This window comes from Camelus ferus, chromosome 16, assembly GCF_009834535.1.
Source record: "Camelus ferus isolate YT-003-E chromosome 16, BCGSAC_Cfer_1.0, whole genome shotgun sequence".
NCBI lineage: Eukaryota > Metazoa > Chordata > Mammalia > Artiodactyla > Camelidae > Camelus > Camelus ferus.
This window is the reverse complement of record NC_045711.1, coordinates 47,990,976-48,014,069: the sequence shown is the minus strand read 5'-3', so window position 1 is coordinate 48,014,069 and position 23,094 is coordinate 47,990,976. Positions and strand designations below refer to the sequence as shown.

Below are 23,094 nucleotides of genomic sequence, written 5' to 3'. Positions count from 1 at the left end.
GCGGTAATGGGGGAGAAAGAGCTGGATTTGGGGTGTAGTGATAAGTGAGATAAAGCACTCAGTTTATATGCCTTCCAAATGTCCAATTGGAAACACCTAAACAGCCAGGCTGTAAACTCCGCAGCTTGAAAGAGGGAGACCTATGACTGGAGATAAAGAATTTGGGATTTATCAGCATATAGGTGGTAACTGAAGCCCTGAGAGTAGATGAGATCACCGAAGAAGAGCACTTAGTGTGAAAAGACCTAAGACATAACATAAGAGACAGGATAAAAGAAATGTCTCCTGAGAAGGGTCTAGAGAAGGAAAATTTGGAGAGTGATAGGAAGTCAAATGAAAAGTGTTTTGATTAGGAGAGTGGTCCTCAATACCAAAGGCTAGGGGTGGTCCAAATGAGGATGAAATGTGTCACTTGACTTAAATACAGGGGAAGAATAGTTGAGCGGAGGGTTTAGGTTAAGCAGAGGATGAAGAGGAGGCATCTTGTCTCCTGAGTGGAGACAACTCGTTTCAAGTTTGCCTAAGACAGAGAAGAGTGCAGCAGCTGGGGGAAAGACGTAGGCCTTTTTTTTTTTTTTTTCCCCCCTTTTTTTAAGGATCAGTTGAACGTATCTAAAACGATGATCAAAAGCCAATATACAGGGAGACAGAGGAGAGAAGGAGGAATTGAATAAGACCAGATGTGAGGGGTGGGATCCAGGGCAGATAGGAGGGAAGCCTCTTCCACCGTGAAAGAAAGGAAAGGAAAGAAAAGAAGGGCAGTTGGCAGATTCTAAAGGTTTGGTGCAGGGAAGCTGATGGAACTTTGGTTCAATGGTTTCTATTTAACTCGGTAAAATGGGCCCAGAGTAAGGGGGCTGGCAATGACTCAAGGTCTGAGGATAGTGCGGGTTTGAAGAGCCTTTCGGAAACCCCGGGCGGCCTAGGATGGTCCACGCTGGAGCCTCGAGAGGGAGACCCCCAGTAGAGCTCGGAGGTGACGCCGTCGTGGTGCGCTGCCATGGCAACAGAACCGCGGGATCAGGCCCAGGACCAGTTGTAACCCGACAGAGTCTCGACGTTTTAACACACTTCGAGAAACTAGAAGAGGTGCCAGCCCGAGGCGTCCAAAATGAAACCACAGATCCCGCGATATCACCGCCGCAACCTGTGGAACTGCACGTGACGTTACCGCCACGCAGCGCGACAGAGAGTATTACACGTCATCGTCCCGAGACGCGGTCGCTGGAATAGGACGCCCTCCCGGAAGTGGGCTCAGAATCGGCAGTGAAAGTGGCAGTCTGTAGCCCCCGGGACCAGTTCTGGGGAGGTCGCAGCTGAATTATTTCTCTGCGTTCCTTCTCGATTCTTCCTGAGTCTTCCAGGTTCACCTAGCGAGGAAACGTCTCCACCATCATGGGGGGCGGAGACCTCGTAAGTGAGGGAGCCCAGGGTTGGGGAGGACTGAGGCCGGAGACCGACTGGGGCTGGGGGCGGAAATTGGCGGGGGTGGGAGTGGGTAACCATGGCAATGCAGCTGTGCTTTCGGAGAGAGGAAGCTATATCCCTGGACATGGGACGAATCGTTAAGGCCATGGAGGGGACGGGGGGAGACTTGGGGAGGTGTGTGAGGTGTGTCGCCAAGGGTGGCAGGTGGTGTTTGTTGACAGGGGGGTGCCTTCCGGTTGGAAATTATGAGCAGGCCCGGGGGCGGTTGGAATCCTGGCTAGGAAAGGAGGCGGGTATGAAGGACATGTCACGCAGACTTTGTTTTATATACCTTGTCTTGGGACACATCTTTCCTCAGCTACGAGTTCCGTCATGTCCTGGGCTGTAGTAGGGGTGATTTTGTGTTCCATTCTCCTGGTCCGTGAGCCATGTCCTGAGTGTATTTTAAGCCTGAAGAGCTCTTTCTTATGTTCCCCTTTCTGATTTCCACTCCTTCAGTGCGGCGTTCTGGTCTGTAGAGGCAGAGCTTTCTTCTGAAGTCATAGCACTTAATATAAGTTATGTGTTTATTTCTCTTAAACTGTGTAGTTCACTTGTAGGGGGCTAAGGCCCCCAACTGGACAGATGTACACACAAGAGCATAGTGCAAGATCAGAAAAATGCTTATGTACTGAAACTGCAGCTAACTGAATCAGCAGATAGATTTGTTTAGTCACCTGTCCAGTAGCTATATTGAAATTTGTCAGATGTTATCAATTAGCATGAGTTACAAGGTGCCATCAAGGTTCGTCCAATTCAGTGTCTTCAAGTAGCCACATTAGGGACAGGAAAGCTCTAATCCAGAGTTTCTCACCCTCATTTGACACTATTGACATTTTGGGCTGGATAATTCTTTGTTGTGTGTGTGCTCTTGTGCATGTAGGATGTTTAGCAGCATCGCTGGCCTCTAGCCCCTGAGCCAGTAGCACCTTTTCCCCAAGTTGTGACAACCAAAAATGTCTCCAGACATTGCCAAATGTTCCCTGGTAGGCAAAGTCACGCATATTGAAGGTGAGAGAGAAGAGCCATTAGGACAAGGTACAGGGTGGAGGAGAAAGGAAGGACTGAACAACCTGACAAAGGGAAAGGGAGGACAAGAAGAGAGAGAAAAGGAAAAAAAAGGGAGCCCTCATTGACTGAACACCTTCCACATGCTGGGTACCTTGTGTCCCTTTTCTCATTTAGACTTCTTAACTGGTCTTCAAGCTTGGTCCTCTCCAAACCAATATATGGTGGAGAGGTGGGTAATTTGGTCTGTTTGTTTGTTTGCTTGTTTGTTTTAATGGAGGTACTGGGGATTGAACCCATGCTGAGCACACCCTCTACCTCTGAGCTGTACCCTACCACCCTCTAGTCCATTCTTAACATGCTAGGCTGGTCATGCCTCTCACTTACATATGAATGTTTAGTGTTTTCCACTAAAATCCAATCCCTTAACATGGCTTAGAAGGCCCTTAATCTGTTGCTTTCTTAGTTGACTTCATCTTAAGCCTGCTTTCCATCAGCTTGCTCTCCTATCTCCAGCCACACTGAATTATTTATATGATATTCTTTCTCACCACTGGGCCTGCAGTTGTGTGTACTGTTCTCTCTGCTTGGAAACCTACCCTTGTCCTCCCCTCTTCTTACATCACTGGGCTAATTTATAATTGGTCTTAAATGTCACTTCCTCCAGGAAACCTTCCCTGATTGGGAAGCTGAACCAAAGCAGTGGCTCATAGGGAGGAGGGAGAGGAGAAGCATTCCTTGAGGGTGAAGGGGAAGATCCGAACCAGGGGGAGAGTCTTGGGAAGGAAGGTTGAAAGAGGTACTAGGTGGGGTTGTAAACCATGCAAGTTTCTGGCAGGTTAAGTGGACTCAAGGAAAAGAAGATTGTGTTCATGAGAATGAATGTCCAGTGCCAAAGGCACTTGAGTTCTGTTGACTTTCAGAGTCTATCCCTTCCCTTGTCCCTGTCCCATTCCTCTTGTATTGTCATCATCAACCCTGACTTCTGGCATGGCCAGTGGAGGTCAGACTCATAGACATTTCAGGTTAGAAGTGTTTGGAGGGAATTTTGGAGGGGCCTGTTCTACCCTGAAGCTTTATGTACTTAAACAAACCACCCTCTGGTGTGTGAGAGATTACTGCCATTATTAAAGCCATCTCGCCCTTACATGCCTGCCTGGGCTTGAATAGAGAAGTGGGCCAGGCGGGACTGGTTATACTCACCCACTCTGTGCATTGTTTTCTCCCTCCTTTCATTTACCGCAGAATCTGAAGAAGAGCTGGCACCCGCAGACCCTCCGCAATGTGGAGAAAGTGTGGAAGGCCGAGCAGAAGCATGAGGCTGAGCGCAAGAAGATTGAGGAGCTTCAGCGGGAGCTGCGGGAGGAGAGGGCCCGGGAGGAGATGCAGCGCTATGCGGAGGATGTTGGGGCTGTCAAGTAAGCGGGGAGCTGGGGGTGCAGTGGGGTGGTTTGGGCTAGGGGTGCCGTGGTGTGTGGGGAATTGCAGGATGGGCCTGCAGGTGTATTGTCCAGTTGTTACATAACAGCTTGGTTAAGAGCGTGGGTGTTGGAGACAGGCTGACCTGGGTTCTAAGGCTGGCTTTGCAAGGACTAGCCTAGCCATGTAACTGGGAGCAAGTTTGGGAGCCTTGGTTACCTCAGTAGAACCCGGGGAGGGAGAGTACCCAGCATCTAAGGTTTGTTGAGGATCAAATGAGGTAACATATAAGTGACGTAGTGTAGGCCAGGTTCGTGGTAGATGATTGACGTGACTCTGATTGAAGATGAGTGCCTCTACCCTGCCTCTCCATGTGTGTTGAGGCTGCAGTCCTGCTTTTGTTTATTTATATATTGCAGACTCATTTTAGGGAGCAGGGACGTCCCATGGAAGGAAGTGGAGGGTGTGTCTGTCAGTAAAAGCTGTGTAACTGTGACTGGACAGTTCCGTTCACTTTTACCCGACTTCAGTTTCCTCCTGTATAAATAGAGTTGCGATTGATAATTACCCTGCCTATTTCATAAAAGGGGGTGGAAGTAAATGTTTTCTGAGAAAAATGAAAGGCATAAAATATAGAATACTTTCCTAAATCAGAATTGAATAAAACTAGATAGACTAAAATGTGTAGTCTGTACTATCCCTTGTTCATATCCTGTGGGCAAGTCTCTAGGGTGGCATGTGCCACGCTTACCCCACTGGATATAGAGGGCTTTTTTTTTAATTTCATGACAGGAGATTTGGGACATTCAGGGTGTGTGTGTGTGTGTCAGAGAGAGAGAGGCTTAGTTTCAATTCATGGAAAAGGCATTTTAGAATTTAGGATAACAGTCATGTTCTTTCAGGATAATGGATTGTGAAGAAGGTCTTTCTGACCTAAGTATGAAATCTGGAATGTTTTAAAATAAATGGAGTTTTAGAATTTTTAAGTATACTATATTTAGGGCATTAATATACAAAATGAGGTAAAGAGAATGGGATTTTGTAAGTTTTTTTAACCATAGATACACATTAGTTTACTTTATGTACTTTGTGTAAGTTATATTCTTTATAATTTAAAGCAAATAAATTTCACACATTTGAATTAATTCTTGGGCAGCTTGTAAGACTTTTTAAATTGAAGTATAGTCAGTTTACAATGTGTCAATTTCTGGTATACAGCATAATGTTCCAGTCATACATATACATACATATATTTGTTTTCATATTCTTTTTCATTAGGTTACTACAAGATATTGAATATAGTTCCCTGTGCTGTACAGCAGAAACTTTGTTATTTATCTATTTTATATATAGTACTTAATATTTGCAAATCTCGAACTCCCAGTTTATCCCTTCCCAACCCTGTCCCCCCAGGAACTGTGTTTGTTTACTATGTCTGTGAGTCTGTTTCTGTTTTGTAGATAAGTTCATTAGTGTCTTCTTTTTTCTTTTTTTAGATTCTACATGTAAGTGATATCATATGGTATTTTTCTTTCTCTTTCTGGCTTACTTCACTTAGAACGACATTCTCCAGGTCCATCCTTCTTGCTGCAAATGGCATTATTTCATTCTTTTACATGGCAGAATAGTATTCCATTATATAAATATACTGCAACTCTTTTATCCAGTCATCTGTCAATGGACACTTAGGTTGCTTCCATGTCTTGGCTGTTGTAAATAGTGCTGCTGTAAACATTGAGGTGCATGTAACTTTTTGAATTAGAGTTCCCTCTGGATATATGCCCAGGAGTGGGATTGCTAGATCATATGGTAAATCTATTTTTAGTTTTTTGAGGAATCTCCATACAGTTTTCCTTAATGGATGCAGCAAACTACATTCCCACCAGCAATGTAGGAGGGTTCCCTTTTCTCCACACCCTCTCCAGCATTTATTATTTGTGAACTTTTTAATGATGGCCATTCTGACTGGTATGAGTTGATACCTCATTGTAGTTTTGATTTGCATTTGTCTGATAATTAGTGATATTCAGCATTTTTTCATGTGCCTGTTGGCCATTTGTATGTCTTCATTGGAGAATTGCTTGTTTAGGTTATAAGATGTTTTTATATGTGAAGTTTAAAATTTTGTGAACCCTTGATTTTTAAAACAGATGCCAATTTTAGACTGAATACCCATTAGTCATTAGAGTTTACTTTCCCACTAACCAAAAGTGAAAATTTATTTTGAAATTTTTATTCAGCCACACATTACATATTATGTGCCTGATGTGTCAGAAATTTGGGCTGTGCAGAGTCTAATTAATGAGATCAGAGTATACGTGAACAGCTTCAGAGCTGGGAGTCATTGTTTATCCTGTTGCTGACCTTCCTGCCCTCTTGTCTTGTTGTCAATGGGAGGAGGGTGATTTTATATTTTTTTGATTTTTTTGCCCCCTCGCATATCCTCCAACATTATGAAACACAAAGGTTAGCATGTTGGTCCCTGTTTTCAGTCTTTACTTGCAGGTATACTTGGACGATCAGCTTGCCCAACTGACTGGTTTGTGTAGTTCTTTGCACAGTGTTGTGCTTTTCATTTTCCAATAAAAACTCTTTACTATTTAACAGTTCACTTCTATGGCTCAGATCATCTTTTCTGTGTTTGTAACGCATCTCTCTTGAAACAAAGAAAAACCTTAATAGGCACATTATCTTGATCTTCAAATCCCTGTTTGCAATGGAGTATTGCTTTGGTATTTACTGATAATATTAGAAAGTTGTGTTTTCTAAGCAATGGTCTATTGCAGCATTTTTCAACTCTTGCACTTTAGAGTGTCCTTGGAAGATTAAATAAATAAAGATCAGAGTGAGGGGGGAGGGTATAGTTCAGTGGTAGGATGTGTGCTTAACATGCATGAGGTCCTGGGTTCAAGCCCCAGTAGCTCCATTAAATAAACAAACAAACCTACTTACCTACCCCCCCCACCAAAAAAAAAAAAGATGGGAGTGATTCACACCCACCTAAGCAGACTCCCTAAGAATAGCAGAGGGTGTATGGGGCAAGGGCATCTATATATTTTAAGAGCTCCCTGGTTGAGCTTCACAGGCAGCCTTGATTGAGAATATGTTCTATATCCTTAATAATGGCAACAGCAAAAATCTATAGATCATTGTGTTTTTATATGACTTTTACCCCAAATCTTTTCTCATTGAAAAACTCAGGGAGATGGTTTTGCTGAAAAACAGTGAGAGGTCATGGTTACCAGCTCCATTTTATTTACTTTTTACTTTTTATTTATTATTTATTTATTTATTTGACAGGGGGAGGTAATTAGGTTTATTTACTTTTTTTGGAGGAGATTCTGGGGATTGAACCCAGGACCTCATGCTTGCTAAGCGAGCGCTCTACCACATGAGCTACACCCTCCCCCACCAGCTCCATTTTAGACATGAGGACATGGACATGCACAGAAGTCACTTGCACGGTTACCCAGCTGCTTAGTGGTGGAACCAGGCCAAGTCCTGTGGCGCTGGATCTCAGCTATATAACATGTTCTCTTACTCAGGGGCCTGAGTAGTACTGATGTTAGTTGAGTCCTTTTAAGACTAGCTGGAGCCATGAAAATACTAGTTTATAGAAGTACCTGTCTTCATTTTTCATGTCGTTTCTTCTGTGTTTGACTCAGTCACCTTTCCCCAGAAATGTTTTGCTCCTTTGCCTACAGGTTCCTGGCTCTCCTGCCACTTCATGTCATCCCTTCTCTTTTTTTCACTTAACTTCTTTCTTTTCTCTTGTCTCATAACTGCTCATGCTCCCAAAACTTTCTGCTCTTCTCCCTTTATTCTCTAAGAGCACCTTCATTCCTCTAGTAGCAGTGTCTACTTCATGGGGATGATGCCCACGTTTATCCCACCCAAACTATGTCTCTGTATATTCAGGCAGTTCTGCCTTCAGTGAGTGTCCCAAAGTCACCTCAGCACATACTTAGCTCTCATCGGCACCGTTTGGTAATTTGTTGACCTCTGTGCCTCATCTGATAGCTTGTGTGCAGCTCAGCTCCCTGAGTCTTTTTCATCCTTCTGACCTTACTCATCTACCTGGCACATAGGAGGTACGCTGAGTCAGTATTTACAGATGAATAAGTGAATATTTATGCCCAGCTCCCTGATCTGGGTTAGTGTCAGGCATGATCCCATGAGTCATCTTTGACATGTCTTTTTAGAATCCCCCATACCCAAACACTGACCTGCTTTTCCTTCAGAAAGTACTGCCCAGCTCCAGACCCATTGCCCATGAAATGTTAAATGTTGAACACATTACGCAGCTATTTGGATTCACGGGTGAGTAAACTGTAATCCCAGCATCTAGGCATGTGAGAAAGCCCGTGGGTGAGACAAAACACATACACAGATGATGAAAGACTAGCCAGTGTTTATTTAGTACTGACTTAGTGCCATGTACTCTTCTGAACACCTTAAAATTCGTTGACTTTTTAAATTTCCAACAACCCTGTGAGGTAGGTACTGTTTTATCCCTGTTTTGCAGATGAGGATACCAGTGCTGCTGGCATGGCTCCTGTAAAGGCAGCACTTGTGACAGAGTTCCATAGATGTTCTTTCCCTCTAACATGAGCCATACTGCAGTCAGTCATGGAAGACAGACCTCCCTAAACTGTAAAGCCACCTTCCAACTGTGGAGGCCTGGTTTCAATAGCTGTCAAACTCCCTTGTAGTCTCTGGTTTACTCCCACTGGAGAATGGCGAAAACCTTTAATTGCCTGAAAGTCACCACTATCTATGGTACCCATCATAAAGGCCCCACCACAGTCTTCCACAGTTCTCCGGGGCAAAACTCTCGCTCATACTTCTCCGTCTCAGTTCCAGAGTGAGGTTGGGCAAGCTGGGTGGAGTCTGACCCCAGTGACCCACAATCAGTTCTTAATTATAGACTATCATGTTTCTCAAACTAATCCTTTTAATACAAAAAAAAAAAAAAAAAACTAAAGGGTTATGACCCTGTATTATTGGTTTGTTATTTAAAATGTTCAAAGACATAACTAGAAAGCTATTTTTGCTCATGGTTGTTACATAATCTGAAACAAAATACATGTACAAAATAAAGTCATATTAAAAAATCATTGAGTCTAGTGTAATAGATGACACTGATTTGATGAAACTACTTGCGATGTGAGTGTGGTATTGGCTGCTCCAACACGTGCTCTGATGAATTCAGCACACCGTTACTCTCTGTTGCGTGAGGCTCAATTTTCTCACCACTTTTTTTCTCTCGGAACCACAGGGAGCTATTTGTCGTGATACTGTGACATAATTTGGCCCCCCTCTTTTGGCTTGAAGGCGTAACTTGTTAAGTGATCTCTGGTCTTTTCTCATTATCCCGTCAAATGTAGCCTTACCGCTGGTGCCAGTGTGACAAAAGCACCAAAACCTGCAGTAAACACAACTGCATGTGTGGTCACTGAGACTGCTGTTGGTGATGACATGAATCTAGGATACGCATATTAGCTGTTTCAGATTATCCTAAAAGTGAAAGCATGACGTGAAGACTTTGTAAAGGAGACTTGAGAAGCCGGGAGCAAAGATCCATGCCCTAGATTGAAGGGCCTTTTTTCCCCCTCATAAATTGTGTTAAGTTTGTGGAAACGGTCTCTCCATTAAAGTGTAAGTTCCGTGATGGCAGGCACCACTTCCCAAGTGCTGCAGGGAATGTGGTGGTCAGCCTTTGCTAAGGTGCCTGTAGAATGTGGTTTTTCATCCCTCTTGTTCAGGTTTTGTGTGTAGGTTAGCAGGAGTCAGCACTTTCTTTGACTGTTTTTTTTTTCTTTTCTTTTCTGAAACTAGGAAAAAGGAAGAAAAATTGGACTGGATGTACCAGGGTCCCGGTGGGATGGTGAACCGTGATGAGTACTTGCTGGGGCGCCCCATTGACAAATACGTCTTTGAGAAGATGGAGGAGAAGGAGGCAGGCTGTTCTTCTGAGACAGGACTGCTCCCGGGCTCTATCTTTGCCCCGTCGGGTGCCAATTCCCTTCTAGACATGGCCAGCAAAATCCGGGAGGATCCACTCTTCATCATCAGGTACTGCTGAGGGGCTGGGAAGGGGGTTTTATTACAGAGATGCTTAGCAGAGATGTTATCTAGCCTCTCGATTCACAGTTGGTTTCCTGTTGGCTTTTGTCTGCCACGTAAAAGGATTTGTCTCCATGTGGCCTTCTGACGTTGGGAAGGAGGCTCCATTAATGGTGCCTGATCTTGGACATATGGGAAGAGATTGGTAAATGGACCAGACCAGACCAGATTTATTCATTTACCTTTGGCTCTTAAACAAAAACAAGAGGTGGAAGCAAGATGAGAGAGGCTGGCAGCTTCTTGGAAATTTGGGAATATGTGGAGATTGGCTAGGTGGGTGAACAGGCCTCCCCTTCTTTTTTTTTTTTTTAATTTGTAAGTTAAATGCCAACATATATTTTTATTATTGTATTCCCTGCTTTTTTTTTTCCTTCAGCAGAACCCTTTAAAGAGAAACTGTAGAGTCTTACTTGAAACCGTAATATGTAACAGATCAAAGTAGAGCTGCATTTTGGGTGCTAAATGAAATCATGCTCTGTGGGTTTTTTCTTTTTTTTAATTTAATTTGCATTATTTTATTTCAGATGTGTAAGGTTGAACATTGAAAAATGTGATTTACATTTGTTTTGAAAATTTCTTGAAAGTTATTTATATATTAAAGATGTGTGTTTATATACATAAAGATATTGTATATGTATATGTAAATATTTTCTCCCATTTTGTTAGCTTCTTAATTAATTAATTAATGGTGGTAACATTAATGTCGTGGCATACATAACATAAGATTTACCGTCTTAACTATAAGTGTACAGTTTAGCGGCAGTAAGTACATTCACATTGTGTAACCGTCACCACCACACACCTCCAGGACTTTTTCATCTTTGCAGCTGAAACTTCATACTCATTAAACAATAAGTCCCTATTCCCTCCTCTCCCCATGGCCAACACCATTCTTTCTGTCTCTATGAATGTAACTACTCTAGTCACCCCATAGAAGTGGAATCATATGCTGTTTGTCCTCTTGTGACGAGCCTGCTTCACTAGCATAAAGTCTTCAAGGTTCATCCCTGTTGTAATATGTGTCGGAATTTCCTTCTATTTAAAAATTGTGGTAAAATACGCAGAAGATTTACCATTTTAACCATTTTAAGTGTACAGTTCACTAGTAAGGGTATCCAAATTGTTATGCAGCCAACCTCCAGAAGTCTTTCATCTTGCAAAACTGAAAATCTATACCCGTTAAACAACAAACTCTTCATTTCCCTCTACCACCCAACCCCAGCCCCTGGGAACTACTATTGTACTTTGTTTCTATAAGTTGGTCTACTCTGAACCTTACAAAAGTGAAATCATTCAATATTTGTTTTTTTGTGACTGGCTTATTTCACTTAGCATAATGTCTTTAAGGTTCATCTGTGTTAGAGCATGTATCAGAATTTCCTTCCTTTTTAAGGCTGCATAATATTCCATTGCATGTTTATACCACATTTTTTAATCTGTTCATCTGTTACGCACATTTGAGTTATTTCCACCTTTTGGCTGTTGTGGAAAGTGTTGCTGTGAACATTGGTGTACAGATACTGTGCATATTATTTTATAAACTGCGTTTTTTTCACCTAATCAAGTATGTAGGACATCTTTCTATATTGCTGACTATGCTTCTATAACATCATATTTTATATCTGTATTATAGATATACCATAATTTATTTTATTAATACTCTCCTATTGGGTCCCTAACTTGTTTCCAAGTTTTCATTGTTATAATATGAACAACTTTTTAGTGACCTTCCTTGATTATATCCTTAAAATAACAAATTCTTGAGGAAGCATTTATAAGATTAAAGAGTTTGTGAGTATGTGCAGGCTGTGATAAGTGTTGCCAAATTGTCCTCCAGAAAGGCTGACTGGTTTATCCTCCTGTTAACAATATATGAGAGAAGACTTCTTAAAAGAGGAATCCATTCTTTTTATTTCCTGTTTGGGGGTGGGTTTCATGCTAAACAGTGGCAGTAGTATTGACATGTTGCATCCATTCGATACACAGGATGACATACATGTACTTGACCACTTGGGAAGCCCTGAGCATGAAGCCTAACAAAAACAGACCAAATTCACTTTCTTGCACAGCAGGGAATGACTCTCTCCACAGTATTCAAACCCTTGTGCAGATTTGGGGAAGATTTTTGGCTTCCACACTGTCGTACAGATTTCAGCATAGGGCCTGTCTGCATGCATCTGGAAAAAAGATTGCTGCATAGAATTGTGGAGAGTAGTATGAAGATTTAATCCCCTTTCCAAAAGAAATAATCATGATTTTTATAATTTCTTCTCTTTCTTTAGGAAGAAAGAGGAGGAGAAAAAAAGAGAGGTATTGAATAATCCTGTGAAAATGAAGAAAATCAAAGAATTGGTAAGTAGTGCATCATCATCTAAGCATCAAGAGTATCTTTTAGCTGCTTAACCTGAGAACTTCTCTCCATTTGCTCTTAGGAGAGGGAAGACAGGATGGCTTTAAACATTTTTGTCTTTTAGAGACCTTCTCCTGATGATTTTATGCCATCTTAATACCAAGCTTAATTAAGCTTGTTTTTCTCTTTTATGTCTTTTGGTTGGAAAAGCACCATGTGATGTCATTTTTCCAGAAAAAAAAGGAGTATTGGGATATGATGTGGAAAATCATGATTAGATAGTACATTCAGGAGATCAGGTGGTAGCAAGCCTCAGGGCCCATTCATCACTCACATAATATATTATGTGATTGTTTCTTGGATCAGTTGGTAAAGAAAATTTATAGATGATCTTGCAGTCCCTGATTACTCTCAGTGGAGTTGGAGTTCATTTGACAGAATGGAAATTCCTAGGCCGTGGTCTGGGGACTGTTTCAAAACACAAATTGCAACCCCCCCACCCCAGAGTTTCCAATCAGCAGTCTCGGGGGCATTTGAGCACAACGAGGGTTAAGACCCTTCACTCTTGTCCACATGGGAAGTCTCATAATGCCCTGCATCCCCGTAGACCCAGAGGCACGGAGTCAGGTGGTTTGCACATGACCCAGTCCCCTCAGAGGCACTGGCAGGCATCTCAGTAATCTTGCGTGCTTATGTTCTGGATATTTTCTAGTTGCAAATGAGTCTGGAAAAAAAAGAGAAGAAGAAAAAGAAGGAGAAGAAAAAGAAGCACAAGAAACACAAGCACAGAAGCTCAAGTAGCGATCGTTGCAGCAGCGAGGACGAGCGCAGCCGGGGGAGGTGAGTGAGTGGAGGCGGCTCCTTCATCGTGGATTCACTCACTCATTCATTCCACAGACATTAACTGAACGTCTGCTCCACGCCGGCAACTGCCAGGTACTGGGGTTTCAGTGGAGAACGCTCGTACACCGGGCCCTGCCCACAGAGCTTGCCATCTAGCACTAGAGTTCCTGGAGATGTTGGCAAGACTCTGTGATAGAGCTGACTGTAGCCGTGGCAGTCTTAGGTCAGATGTCCTGGATGTGACTTTTGTCTCAGCTTGTGATCCCTCCACGACTGAAGTGGATTTTATGTAGGCTTTTTTTGAAATGCATTAACGGGCCCATCTGGGCCCGTGCTGTGTGTCTTCTCTGTGGGAGCACGTCAGCACTGTTGCTGCTGACTCACTATTCGTCCCTAGAATAGCAGTACAAGGTGAGAGGAGAATGTGTTTGGGGCGTTGGGGCTGGAAAGCTAGGCCCACGGCTTTTCACAAGAAAAACATGACTGTGCTGATGCATCTTCTAGCAAAGACGGAGAAACACACTCCCATGTGAGAGCAGGAAGCATGTTTCAGCACAAGAGATTTAAACTGGACCTCTGTGCATTTTCTTTTTCAATGACTGTGTGTTTTAATTTCTTAGGTCTCAAAAGAAGATGGCAAATTCTTCCCCTGTTTCATCCAAAGTCCCTGGATATGGCTTACAGGTAAGGATGTGGGCTTCTCAAAGGGAGTGGATGTGGGACTGTAGAATGTGCCAACCTGGCAGCCTTTTTAGACATAGAGCATTTTTTAGCAGCCAGTCAAACATGCAGAAAGAAGGGAGTTTGGGCAGCATAGGCTGGGGTTGCTGGGGAACAGGCCCATTCCTTATCCCTTAGAGTCTGACTGGGTGACGGCCCTCTGAGCAGAGAGGCTCAGCCATCAGTGGGCATTTAGGCATTCCACCCATCTCTCTGTAGACAATTTACATGGAATTGCATATTTTAAGCATACAGGTTGATGACTGACAAATATACATCCCTCTGAATTCCTTTTTTCCCCTCAGTGTGTATATACTGTCCTCCGTTTTCTGCCTCCTGCTCTTCCTTAGGCTGCAGTGAAGAGCCAGTCCAGTTTAGGTAGTTGGGTGATACTTCAGGACATTCTGAAGATAACTCTCCTAAATTTCTACAGCTCTTGGTGATAACTCTGGGATGGGATTGGTATACCCAGGTGGCTCCGTACAGAGCCAACTTAGTGCTCATTCATTTTCTTGTTTCACTGCATTTTCTCCTGAGCTTTTCTTCCTTTCCTTGACAATATAGCTCAGGAACTCTGACCATAACCAGGGACTGCAGGCCGAGCAGAAGGGAGTGCATGGGTTGAAGAATTATTCCAGGTCCAGAAGCTCCTCTCATTCACCTCCCAGACATGCCAGCAAGAAGCGCACCAGAGATGCAGTGTGCCGGGACAGGAGATCTCGATCCCCAGGCAGAAGGTCACGGTCCCCAAGGCCAAGCAAGCTGTGAGTGTGGGAATTCACTGGGAAATAACCTGTGGATGTGGGGACCTGCTTACAGCTGGTATTTGCTTTTGGCGATAACCTATTCATCAGCTTCTCCAGATGTCTTTGCTTTGTTATTGTCTTTATTTTTTTAATTTATTTTTAATGTGAAGCTCAGGCCCCTAGGACTGCATATTTATAAATATGGAATCTCTGAAGTGAGATTAATATCCAGTCTTATGTATCCTTATGCCTTTGTTTTTCTTCCACTCCTGCCCTCTGTTTTCTTCAATTTGAATTAGAATTCTGCAACTGTTAGCTTTTCCTCCATTGTTTGAGGGACATGATAAAAGCCCCTGTATTGAAAAAGCTTCTCTCCTCTCTTCCCTCTGTCTGTTACAGGCACAACTCTAAGGTAAACAGGAGAGACAGAGGCCGAACTAAGAGCCCATCACCAAAAAAAGAGGTCTACCAAAGGCGGCATGCTCCTGGATACACCAGGTGAGTCAAACCCAGAAGGTTCACCTCAGACTCGCAGGCCTGAGTGCAGGAGTGGCTTAAACCTAGGCAAATGGATAATCTAATCTGTATCACCTTTTTTCCCAACCCACTTTAATTCATCTTGTCAACTTTTAACCATCTGCCCTGCCACGCCTCACTCCCCCTCCGCCATACTAGTCCCATTGAAAGGACAAAGTAAATAGATTGAACTATTTGAACTATATTGAGCTAATGAATAGTTGACTAAGTGACTGTCTCTCAACATCTGTAAACACGTTCTCACAGAGATTTCTACAGAAAAGCTTTTCTTAAGAGAGTGCTCTTTCTTGAGACATCAGTTGAAAGGGAAGCACGGTGCTTGCCCTGAGGGCAGACACCCGAAGATAAACTCTGTTGTTTGAGTTGGGTGTGGTGTGGGTCAGACAGAACAGGGGTGTGCAGTCTTGAGACCTGAAGGGAGTTGGCTGTGCCTATGAAAGGCTGTCCCTTGTTGTCTTGATTGCTCTTAGAAGTTTAGATGAAATTGGCAACTTCTGTATACTTCCTTTAACTCCACACTCCAAACTGGCTGCACGTTAGAATCATCTAGAAAACTTTTAAAAAGGCCAAAATCCCATCATCCAACTGTACCTGAGCCCTATTACATCATAATCTCTGGGGCTGGGCCCAGACATCAGTATTTTGAAAGCTCCCCAGTGATTCCAATGCACAGCCAGCACTGAGAGTCCACAGCAACCTCTTTTATTCACTGTGTTGTTAGAAGGGAGGCAGACCCTAAGTTTCCTTTTAATTCTTAATTATCTGATTCCCTAAGTTTAAGGTTTAATTTTGACCAGCAACTTTCTAAAATGTGTTACGTATTTCCCTGCCTTCCCAGATAAGGGAGGGTTTTTTATGCATAATTTAATCTTTTATTGGTGACACTGGGTCAGTCCTTCAGCTATGCTGTAATTCATGCAGGTCTGAGGGACGGATGCTCACGAGTGTGTGTATTTTTTATTATATTTTAAGGTTCTTGGTCAGCACATGACTCTGCTTTTCAGAATCCTGCTTTGTTTTTCTCTTTTGCCATCTGCCATCACTGGAATTTGTGTTACTTTGTCAGCCTTTCTTATTGCCCTCAGGATTTTTGTTGAATTTTGGGATTTAAAATGAGTTAAGAGTGCTTGCTTCGACAGCATGTATACTAAAAGTGGGAATGATACAGATTATTTACAATTGCTGAGACATGGAAATAACCTCAGTGTCCATCAGCGGACGAATGGATAAAGAAGATGTGGTGTATATATATATACAATGGAATACTACTCAGCCATAGAAAAGAGTGTAATTTTGCCATTTGCAGTAACATGAATGGACTTGGAGGATACTATGCTAAGTGAAATAAATCGGACAGAGAAAGATAAATACTATATGATATCACTTGTATGTGGAATCTGCAAAATACAGGAAACTAAATATAACAGAAGAAGCAGACTCAGATATAGAGAACAAACTAGTGGTTACTGGTAGGGGAGGGGTAGTATAAGGTCAGGGACTGTGAGGTACAAACTATTGGGTGACAGGATCAAGGATATACTGTACAACATGGGATATAGCTAATATTGTATAGTAACTGTAAATGGAAAACAATCTTTAAAAATTGTATAAAAATAAAGTTGGCAGGGAGGGTATAGCTCAGTGGTAGAGTACATGCTTAGCATGTGCAAGGTCCTGGGTTCAATCCCCAGTACCTCCATGAAAGAAAGAAATAATCAAATTACCTCCCCTGCAAAAAAAATTTTAAATGTTAAAAAATAAATACATAAAATGAGTAAATGACCTTGTCTTTTAAGAGTAGAAACATAGAAACTTGAATGCATGGATTTTGTAATAAATCTGTTTTGGTTGGTGTTTCAGGTAGTTGAACACCGAAGTTGTAACCTAGACAATGCTGAATTAAGATGAAAAGAGAAAATTTACACCTAAAAAACCTTTCTTAGCACTATTTAAAGGCCTGAGAGTTTAAATTTTTTTTTGAGTTTTCTTTTGTGTGTATGTTTTCTTTTAATTAGTGATTAAAACAACTTTCTCATCATTTGAAAAGATGAAGCTTCTCTTTTGCAGTGAGGTTCTCAATTTAAAGTGATTTTTATAGACTAAGACTATTTTTTTCTCTTAAATTTTTTTGGGAGGCTGTGGGATTCCACATTATTTTTCTATTTTTCATTGCTTTCACTGCTTCCTAAATTTCTTATAGTCAACTCAGCACTTAAATAATTTTTTAAAAATGTGTATGCTTAAAACAAACTAACAAAAAAACACTACTATAAAGTCACACCCCAGAAGTGGCTAAAATTCCTTCTATTGGGCTTGTAAATTGCCCAGAACAAAAGTGGGAAGAGGGAATAGAAGGTGGAGTTACTATTCTTGCAGTCATTACTATTATTATGGAGGCACAGTTTCTTAAATTGTTTTGATCAAAGAATACAGGCACTTTTTAAAAGTGTTGTTAGTTACAATATTATATTGTCTCAGATGTACAACATAGTGATTCAATATTTTTATAGATTATACTCCATTTAAAGTTATTATAGAATATTGGCTATATTCCCTGTGCTGTACAATATATCCTTGTAGCTTATTTATTTTTCACTGAAGTGTAGTTGATGTACAATATTACATAAGTTACAGGTATACACAGTGATTCACAATTTTAAAAAAGTATACTCCATTTATAGTTATTATAAAATATTGGTTGGGGGGAGGATATAGCTCAAGTGGTAGAGCACATGCTTAGTGTGCATAAGATCCTGGGTTCAATCCCCAGTCCCTCTAAAAATAAACAAATAAACAAATAAACTAAATTACCTCTCCCACCTAAATAAATAAATAAAATTTAAAAAAAAGAAAAAAAATATTGGTTATATTCCCTGTGTTGTACAATTTATCCTTCCTTGTAGCTTATTTGTTTTATACATAGTAGTTTGTACCTCTTAATCCCCTACCCCTATCTTGCCCCTCTCCATCCCTGTCCGCACTGGTAATCACTAGTTTGTTCTCTGTATCTGTGTGTGTGTTTCTGTTTTGTTACATTCATTCATTTTATTTTTTAGATTCCACATGTAAGTAATAACGTACAGGCGATCTCTGTCTAACTTATTTCACTAAGCATAATACCCTCTAGGTCCATCTATGTTGTTGCAAGTGGCAAAATTTTCATTCTATTTTATTTTCCTTCCTAAAAAAAAAATTTTTTTTTAATGGAGGTACTAGAGATTGACCCCAGGACCTCATGCATACTAAGCATGTGCCCTACCACTGGGCTATTTCCCTCCCCCCCTTAATTTTCATTCTTTTTTTGGCTGAGTAATATTCCAGTGTGTGTGTGTGTGTGTGTGTGTGTGTTTGTGGATATAGATATAGATATAGATATAGATATGTATCACATCTTTATCCATTCTTCTATTGATGGACACCACTTAGGTTGCTTCCATATCTTGGCTATTGTAAATAATACTGCTGTGAACACTGGGGTGCATGTATCTTTTCAAATTAGTGTTTTTGTTTTCTTTAGATATATACTGAGAAGCAGAATTGCTGGGTCATGTGCCAGTTCTATTTTTAGTTCTTTTGAGGAACCTCCATACAATTTTCCATAGTGGCTATACTAATTTATATTCCTACCAACAGGGTACTAGGGTTCCCTTTTCTCCATATCCTCAGCCAACCTTTGTTATTTGTGGTCTTTTTTTTTTTTTAATTTGTGGTCTCCTTAATATTCATTCTGCAGGTGTGAGGTGATATTTCATTGTAGTTTTGATTTGCAGTTCCCTGGTGATTAGCAGTGTTGAGCATCTTTTCATGTGCCTGTTGGAAAAATGTCTGTTCAGGTCTTCTGCCTATTTTTTAATTAAGTTATTTGTTTTTGATATTGAGTTGTATGAGCTGTTTATGTAATTTGGATATTAACCCCTTGTTGGTCATATCATTTACAAATATTTTCTCCCGTTCAGTAGGTTGTCTTTTTGTTTTTTGTGTTTCCTTTATTATGCAAAAGCATTTAATTAGGTTCCATTTATTTATTTTTGCTTTTGTTTGTCTGCCTGAGGAGACAGATCCAAAAAAATACTGCTACAACTTATGTCAAAGAGTGTTCTGCCTGTATTTCTTCTAAGAGTTTTATGGATTCTGGTCTTATATTTAGGCCTTTTATTCATTTTGAGTTTATTTTTGTATATGGTGTGAGAAAATGTTCTGTTTCATTCTTTTATATATAGTTGTCTATTGTGGTTCTCTTGTGTGGTTCTGTTTCTCCAGAAACTATCGGAGGGTCTACCCTCTGGAGTGTCTCCTGTAGACGTTTGGGAGAGAAGTCACTGGCTTCCCTGAGTCAGGCATGAGGACCCAGGGGTGTCTTAATTGCTCCTTATACAGACTTTAAATTAGTCCCTTTGTTTTCAGCCCTGTGCTGCATTCTCCGCAGTACTTGGTGCCTGCAGTCCCTGAACCTCTCCTTGATTTTGCAGCCTGAATCCACTTGCTTCAGATCAGGATCAGGCACTTAGGATTCAGTTTCTTCTTATCTGTTAAGTGGTTACCGCTCCTTCATCTATTTCCATCTTCTGCCAATTTGTTCCCATCTCTTATCCAGTTTTATCTCCTCTCCCATTGTCTTTGTGGTTTCATCTATTTTATTTAGTGGTGTTTTTGAAGGGAAGCCTTGTCATTTCACTACAGATCACTAAAATGTTGGATTTTAGCATCTTAAGTTTATTTCTCAAAATTGGGCTCCTACTCCCTTATGGGAGTCCAGTCATTATTTTTCCTTTTAAAGGGGGACCTGTATATCACATCAATTTGAGAATCAGTGGATTTGGATTTCTGACATTGTTAAATAGTGATTAAGCTGTTTCGTCACGTCCTCTTCTTGCTCTTCTTTTGCAGTGAGTGCCAGGAACAAAGACTACCCATTACTGTCTGAGGCTAAGTAGAATTCTCCAGGCATCTGCCTCTAGCTTAGCCCTAAAGTGGTATACTCAATGTGTTGCACCCCTGAATTTCTAAGCATCTCAAGTGGGTAGGTGGTAGATATCAACCATCACATGGGTAAATTAAGTCCTCAGTTCTTCTGTAAGTTGTTGAGCAAATGATTGCAATATAGTTGCTATAGATTTAGGTTCCTGATTTGCTCTCATATTTTTTTGTATTTAATGTTTCAGAATAATTACCCCAGAGATTATTGAGTGAGTGTATGGAATCCTTCATTTAAAAGTCTGACCAAGATGTTAGGAAGGAAGAAACCTCATGCTGAGCCTGGCACTGGGCTAGGCATTTCCATAGGAGGAGAGCCGTGAGCTGGAGAACCCAGGGTCCTGCCTGGTTTCTCTTCTCCCTGTGGTGTCCCTAGTTTTTTTGCTGGGAGAGAAGTAGACCTTAGGGTGGCTTTTATATTCAACAGAAAGCTCTCATCAGAGGAACTAGAGCGAAAACGGCAAGAGATGATGGAAAACGCCAAGTGGCGGGAGGAGGAGAGGCTGAACATCCTTAAGAGGCACGCAAAGGATGACGAACGGGAGCAAAGGCTGGAGAAGCTGGACTCCCGGGATGGGAAGTTTATCCAGTAAGTGCATCTTTTTCCTGCCTAACGGCTTTCATGGAGATAGTCCCAAGGAGGCAGTTGGGCATCTGGGTCATTCATTGTGTTCCTGGTGTTTCTGTGTCTCTGCAGAGAGAACACCAAACTTAGCCTCCAGATACTTTTATTATTACTCCCAGCTTTTGGCCACACTGGGATGTTTGTCATTTGAATGCAGAAGTGAATTGGTATTTTCACTGAATCTCCTTGGCCTTCCTTGTAAATAAGAATTCATGGCTCAGGAAGCCTTTTTCAAATGAAGCTTTGACTTATTTTCCAAAACAGATAAATTTTCCCTTAAAAATTTATAAAACAATTGAGTTCCAGATGGATCACTTTTATCTACATGGGCTTAAGAGGGCTTGTGTTTCTACCGCTGTTTTATGACTGGCAACTTCTTGTTCTAAATCTGCCAGACAGTCGACCAGTTGACAGATGTTTGTTACCTACTTTCACCTGTCTTCTCTTCTAGCCGCATGAAGTTAGAGAGCGCATCTACCTCGTCCCTGGAGGATCGGGTGAAGCGGAATATTTACTCTCTACAGAGAACCTCAGTAGCTCTGGAGAAGAACTTCATGAAAAGATGAAAGCCATCCCCTCTTGCCGGTTTTCCTGAATTTTCCAGGGAGGCTGCCCACCCCTTAAAAATTCTCTTTATAAGAGTTCAAATGGCTTCTTCCACAGATGTCAAACCACCACTGTTCAAAGTGACTCTCCTCCATGGATTCCAGAAACAGCCCACTTCTTTTGAGAACCAGTGTGACTTGCTCTATAGGACCCTCAGTAACTTTTGCTGGGTGCAGAGTGGGTTTTAAACTGTTTTTTGATGGGTGGGCACTAGATGTGAGTACTCATCCTGCTCTGGAATACTACACCCTGTGGTCTTGAGAGCTTATGCCTCCTTCCTCCATCTGTGTGAACAGACCTATTCTAGCACCTCAGTATAGACTGGACCTTTCAGAAACCTCTGTCTCCAGAGTCACCCAGATAGATTGTGTTTACTGGGGTAAAAGAACATTTACTTGATTTAGTAGATAATGTGATGGAATGATGGCAGATTAGGGCAGAGCCAAGGGAGTGACAAAGAATCTGGAAAGGAAAACAATGCAAAAAAAAACCCTAAATGAACTGTTGAACCATTTGGACTATCTTTCAAACTGTAAAGTATAGTGTGTATATGTACAAATGTATAATTTTTACATGCTTTTGAAAAAAAGAAGTTAGCTTTGTGAGAATATCTTGCTTGGTAAGTGACTTTACTATGTAATGGAACCGCATTGTATCTTGTTATCAAGTAACCCAGTAAGGCAGGTCAGCTTTTCTTTCCTCTTTGAATCTGGCTAGTTTTGGAGGGGCCTGGGTTTATTGGTAGGATCTAGGGTATCTGTCATTTTACACTGCTTAGAGTCTCCCATGTGGGCAGTGCAGTGTTGAAGTCAAATGATTTTAGGAGTCAGGACCAAATGGCCAGTGTGCTCCCTGTTGGCTCTTAGAGAAAATAAAATGGAAGCTATTTATTTAATGGTTTCCTTTTTATCATGTAGTAATCTTACTACAATTCTAGATTTTCAGGGGTTGTTTGCTGTTATTTTTTAGTCAGATATTTAAAAAAAATCCCAAACTCGTGGATCAGTCTACTATCTTTATTCCTTTTCCTTCTCTTCTTTCACCAGAAGCCCTCACTTGACCCATGAACTCCTAGGCATTCTTGACCCCACACATTAGCTGGGCTAGTTCCTTGTTCTGCTAATTCCTAATTCTGCTTAAAACGAATTTGGATTTTTTTTTGGTCACTTATAATACCGAGCACTGTAATGCTTAAAACCCAGTCCTTCCCCAGAGAGAAAATACATTCACTTGTTACTCATTTAATCACCTCATCCTGCTTCCCTGTGATAGGGTGAATTATGTCTTTTATTTTATTACTTGGTAATAAAGGCTATATTTATTTTTATAACTGTAAAGAGCCACCTGTGATGAGTACTGAATCCCTCAATTCCCTTGCAGAACAATACTGAACTGCAACTTGTAACCCAATGTATGGAGGGTTAGAGAGGGATTATGTAGGAAAGCGTGGGCAGTTTACTCAAATATTTCATCAAGTGAGCCAGAGAGTAAGACGATTATGAGTCTCTGCTGAAGGATAGGTGACTTAAGGTATCGGCCAGTCTGGCCAGTCTCTGAACTCGACCCTTTGGAGGGATGGGGCCAGCGGCAGGTGGATGGCAGCGGGACCCATTCATAAAACCCAGGGCTCCCAGCTGGCTTCTCTCATTGGCCCTGGTGGGAGGGGGCGTGTC

At 41.5% G+C, this 23,094-nt stretch overlaps 1 protein-coding gene across 1 annotated transcript; it reads left to right on the top strand.

Annotated features, from left to right (window-relative positions):
- Positions 1-1,206: 1,206 nt before the first annotated feature.
- CWC25 (CWC25 spliceosome associated protein homolog) lies at positions 1,207-22,758 on the top strand. Its single transcript, XM_006176375.3, has 10 exons — positions 1,207-1,413; positions 3,721-3,893; positions 9,733-9,969; positions 12,303-12,372; positions 13,083-13,210; positions 13,834-13,897; positions 14,498-14,697; positions 15,079-15,177; positions 20,618-20,779; positions 21,267-22,758. Exons 1-10 carry the CDS (start codon positions 1,396-1,398, stop codon positions 21,379-21,381), a joined length of 1,266 nt encoding a protein of 421 aa, XP_006176437.1. The 5' UTR covers positions 1,207-1,395; the 3' UTR covers positions 21,382-22,758.
- Positions 22,759-23,094: the final 336 nt, after the last annotated feature.

Coding starts and splice junctions, on each gene's coding strand:
- CWC25 (XM_006176375.3), top strand. Junction 3,894..9,732: donor GAGGATGTTGGGGCTGTCAA/GTAAGCGGGGAG, acceptor TTCTGAAACTAG/GAAAAAGGAAGAAAAATTGG. Junction 20,780..21,266: donor CGGGATGGGAAGTTTATCCA/GTAAGTGCATCT, acceptor CTTCTCTTCTAG/CCGCATGAAGTTAGAGAGCG.